Source organism: Arachis hypogaea, chromosome 9 (genome assembly GCF_003086295.3).
Source record: "Arachis hypogaea cultivar Tifrunner chromosome 9, arahy.Tifrunner.gnm2.J5K5, whole genome shotgun sequence".
NCBI classification, from domain to species: domain Eukaryota; kingdom Viridiplantae; phylum Streptophyta; class Magnoliopsida; order Fabales; family Fabaceae; genus Arachis; species Arachis hypogaea.
This window is the reverse complement of record NC_092044.1, coordinates 87,564,928-87,568,930: the sequence shown is the minus strand read 5'-3', so window position 1 is coordinate 87,568,930 and position 4,003 is coordinate 87,564,928. Positions and strand designations below refer to the sequence as shown.

Here is a 4,003-nt window from a genome sequence, read left to right as displayed (position 1 = left end):
TTTTGCTGAGAGTTGCAAACATGACTTGAGACAAAAAATTGATAAAATACTTAAATATATAAACCGCATTGAGACGATGATGACACAACTAATTCTGAACAATGATTTCGAAATTTCAACCAACCTTTCTTCACAAAAGACATGTCCATTCCCAAACAGATTGAAGGCTAAGGGTTCGGATATTGATATCCACAATGCTATATCGGATGATAAAGATGATCTTATTGAGCTGTACAAGAGGTCTTTCACTCCCGATGATGCGTTCAACATCGAAATCAATATGGACATACTAGTATCCCCAACTGTAAGAGCTGCAACGAGAAAGAAAAACGCATCAAAGGTGTAGGCATGTACAGTAAAATTCATACATCATAATATTTTTTATTAGTATATTCTTAACAAGATAATAAGTGTTTATTGGCCTATTTTTTTTCTTAGGGTAAGACTATTACGAGGCTATAGAAAAAAATCACCTTTCACTCCCGTAGGCAGAATTAGAAAGCCAAAGATTGAACCCAAATCATTCAACAAACCCAAGGCGTCTTATGCACCGAGCCATTCAACTAACATTTCATATCATTCAAGCCACATTTTTAAATATAAATATATATTTTTTATATTATACAAAAGCATGAAACTAATCGTATTTTAGTAGCTAAAGATTGCATGTAAACTATCATCATAATATGAAGATAGAGTTAAATTATTCATTATAATCATTTTGAAATTATTTCTGGAATTTCTTTCTTGGGGAAGAAAATACTAACAGTTACAAAATGGCATTGCATTATAACAGGTATAGATAGATATTAATCATGTCATCCCAGTTCATACTTGCGATTCGTCAATGCCCAAATGTGGTTGTAATTTAAAAGTTCAGGCGCCAAAACTCGCTGGAGAGCAGGAGTGCAGGACGCTATCCCGAACAAAGAAATCAGCATTGAACAAAATATACAGTAAGACACATTGTGACTTTGTAAATCACTGTCAAAAGTTAATCTACAATAACGAATTCCTGATCTAACCTAACAAGGTCAGCACAATATGTGAATATATGATTATCATATAATATTAACCAGTGACAGGATTCCGCGGCTGCTCCACACCACAGATGAACGTGACTTGACCCATCTAGGGAAAACATAACCCTAGGAATCTTGAATGAATGCGAAGAAGCTAATTTCAATTGCTTGTAGCAGTACTCCTTAATTTGACCTTCATGCCTAACAGAAGGAGAATAATACATTTTAGTTACATACAGGGAAGACGGGAAGTTGGAACAAATATATACAATGAAATGTCACCAAAATGAAACACCAGTGCCTGAAAAGGTGACTCTACCGATTCCTGACAACATCACCAAGGTATCTTAAAATATAATTTGCACAATGATGATTAGAATTAAAATGATGGGAAAACGAATGAACCTGCTTCTTTTTCTTCTTAGGCCTCCTCTTTCTACGAGGTTTGTGCGCATCAGAGTTGGAGCTTAGACTACTACCATGGCCTGTGCTTGAAGGTCCCCTTGATCTAAAGTCTGAGCTGCTTTTGCTATTTGAAGTGTTGCTGGATGTGGAAATATCAGGTCTTAGTCTAGACGAATTTTGGCCTGAAGTTGACCCAAACCTTGACAGCTTCTTGTTTGAGGGGCGAGGAGGGGGCATTAAAGCTCTAGCAGAAATCTGTCTCTGAAAGAATGGGCAAACGATATTTTAAATATAGACTAATTTCAATGCCGCAATTATTTGATACTATTGAATAAAAAATAAGGAGAAAAGCAATTACTGCTCATACTGCATACCTGATTTTTTTCATCACTGGACATGCCACCAGACACTGCTTTGCCAGATGCACTAGAAGCCTGCTCTCTGCAATAACTTGGAAATTTCATGATGCAGAATTTACCAGAGAAACAGTTGGCATGTGTAGATTAAAATTTAAATTAGAAAACAGGGCTCCAAAGAACAAAGCTTATCTAAATTTTCTACTTTCGTATATTAACAGATGAATCCCAATAGAATTATAAATTATAATTAAAAAATGTGGCTTCAATTTGACCACACTAGCATCACGAACAGGTATACTCCAGTTGCTCTTCTTAACATCGTTTACCTTGCTGCGCGTATATGAATTTTCATAATATAATAACTGCTTAAGTTGTAAAACATCTCTACCCACCTTGTACTTTTGTCTGTCCATTCATCATCTGCATCTGCTTCATCACTAGAACTCCCAGCGAGGAAAAAATCATCTTCACTCAGATCCAAAAGGCCATCATCCTCACTGCCAGTCTCTGTTACAGAAACCAAAAGAAGATGAATCGTAGAGATACCAAATAATGCAACACATGCAAATTTAGTGCTACAAGTCCATGTTCCAACTTCAATTCGACTACTTGTGCACTTGCATTTTACTATCTCAACACGTAAGCATTGATAATAGTTATGAGACACATCTCAAGCATAAATCAAACCTTCTAAGTCCTTGCCACTTGCTGCGGCCGCAATCAATCTGTCCTCAATCTGCTTCCGCAGCCCGTTCCTCCTGTCAACTATCTCCGAATCATCACCTCCGGTAAACAAAGGAACATACTTCTCAGTCTTTGGAAAGTACTGCAGTTCCAAAAAATTAAACCATAACAAACCCCTCCGTCATTACTTACTCATAATTTATTCTCAATAAACAAACAACACAAAGCAACAACATCATCATCCACCTAGGAATCAAAATATATACAACACGTCTCATTTTTTCAAAAAGATCAAACTTACGAAAGCCAGTGACAAAGTAAAGTAAACAAAAATTAATGGAACAAAAAGAAAGAACTAACAAAACTATTCCTCAGCTACTCTTAATTGATATGAATGAACAACACAATGCAACAACATCATTCAGCTACTCATGAAAGCTAACCGCACACTTTGCATTTTGAGAAAACCCAACGATGCATCAAAATAAACCTAATCACAAAAATTAGAAAAAGAAAACAGCAGAGAACACACCATAACGTATTGAAGATCTTTCTTAAGCTTGGAAAGCTGTTCGGAAGCCTCAGATGCTTGTATCTGGTGGGAAGCGGCGCGCTGAAGCTTCTCGAGGCGCCTGATGCGCCTCTCGATCTTCCTGCGCTCGAAGAACTTGATCTTCCTATCGCGGAGGAAGATCTTGCGCTCGGCGGCGAGGCGCGTGTGGATCTCCTGCTGCTTCTTGAGCGCGTCGAGCTTCTGCTGCTGCGCCTCCCTCACCTCCGCCGGCAGGTTCTGCTTCCGCAGCATACGCTCCGCCGACCTAATCTGGTTTTTGAGTGAAACCGGCGGTTTAGGCTTGAGAGCCTTAGGGGCGGACGTGGAGGCGGTGGACGAGGAGTTGGACCGGCGACTTGCGGGGTTGACCCTCACGCGCCGCTTGTTGTAGCCGCCGTGAGCCATTATATGCTATGTGTGTTGCGAATTCGATTCTGTGCGACTTCTAGTGTGTCAATGGGAATCCAGAGTCCATGTTTGGGTAAATAGAATGGTTAGGGTTTTATGATTGTTATTTGCGTGCGCCTTGCGAAACGACCAGTATAGCGTAAGCAACGGGCGGGTTCCGGGATTTTGTCTTTTTCTTTCTAACAAAATGACATTATCATACTTAGCATACAATTGGTGTATTTGGTGGGATAGGATCTAATCTTAATGTTTTGTTGAGTTTATTTTTAAAATTTCAATTTGTTTTAAATTAATCTAAATAAATAGGTTTAAATGGGATTAATTTATATATAACTAATATTTATAACTTTATAAATTTTGTATAATAAATTAATAAAATTAATTTTTAAAAGATTACATTTTACAATACTATTTTGATTTATATAAAAGATAAAAATTGATAGATATAATTTATTACGATTAAAAAAAAGTCAGTTATACGCACGTTATTAAAATTGAACCGGCGATTGATCCAATCAAATTATTAGGTCATTAGGTTAACAGTTTAACTAGTGAGTCACTGATCGAACCGT

At 37.5% G+C, this 4,003-nt stretch overlaps 1 protein-coding gene across 1 annotated transcript; it reads right to left on the bottom strand.

Annotated features, from left to right (window-relative positions):
• Window positions 1-769: 769 nt before the first annotated feature.
• LOC112711179 (uncharacterized) lies at window positions 770-3,642 on the bottom strand. The gene is made up of 6 exons (XM_025763782.2): window positions 3,003-3,642; window positions 2,474-2,612; window positions 2,179-2,293; window positions 1,802-1,868; window positions 1,428-1,688; window positions 770-1,223 (listed from the first exon to the last, which is right to left on the bottom strand). Exons 1-6 carry the CDS (start codon window positions 3,426-3,428, stop codon window positions 1,218-1,220), a joined length of 1,014 nt encoding a protein of 337 aa, XP_025619567.1. The 5' UTR covers window positions 3,429-3,642; the 3' UTR covers window positions 770-1,217.
• Window positions 3,643-4,003: the final 361 nt, after the last annotated feature.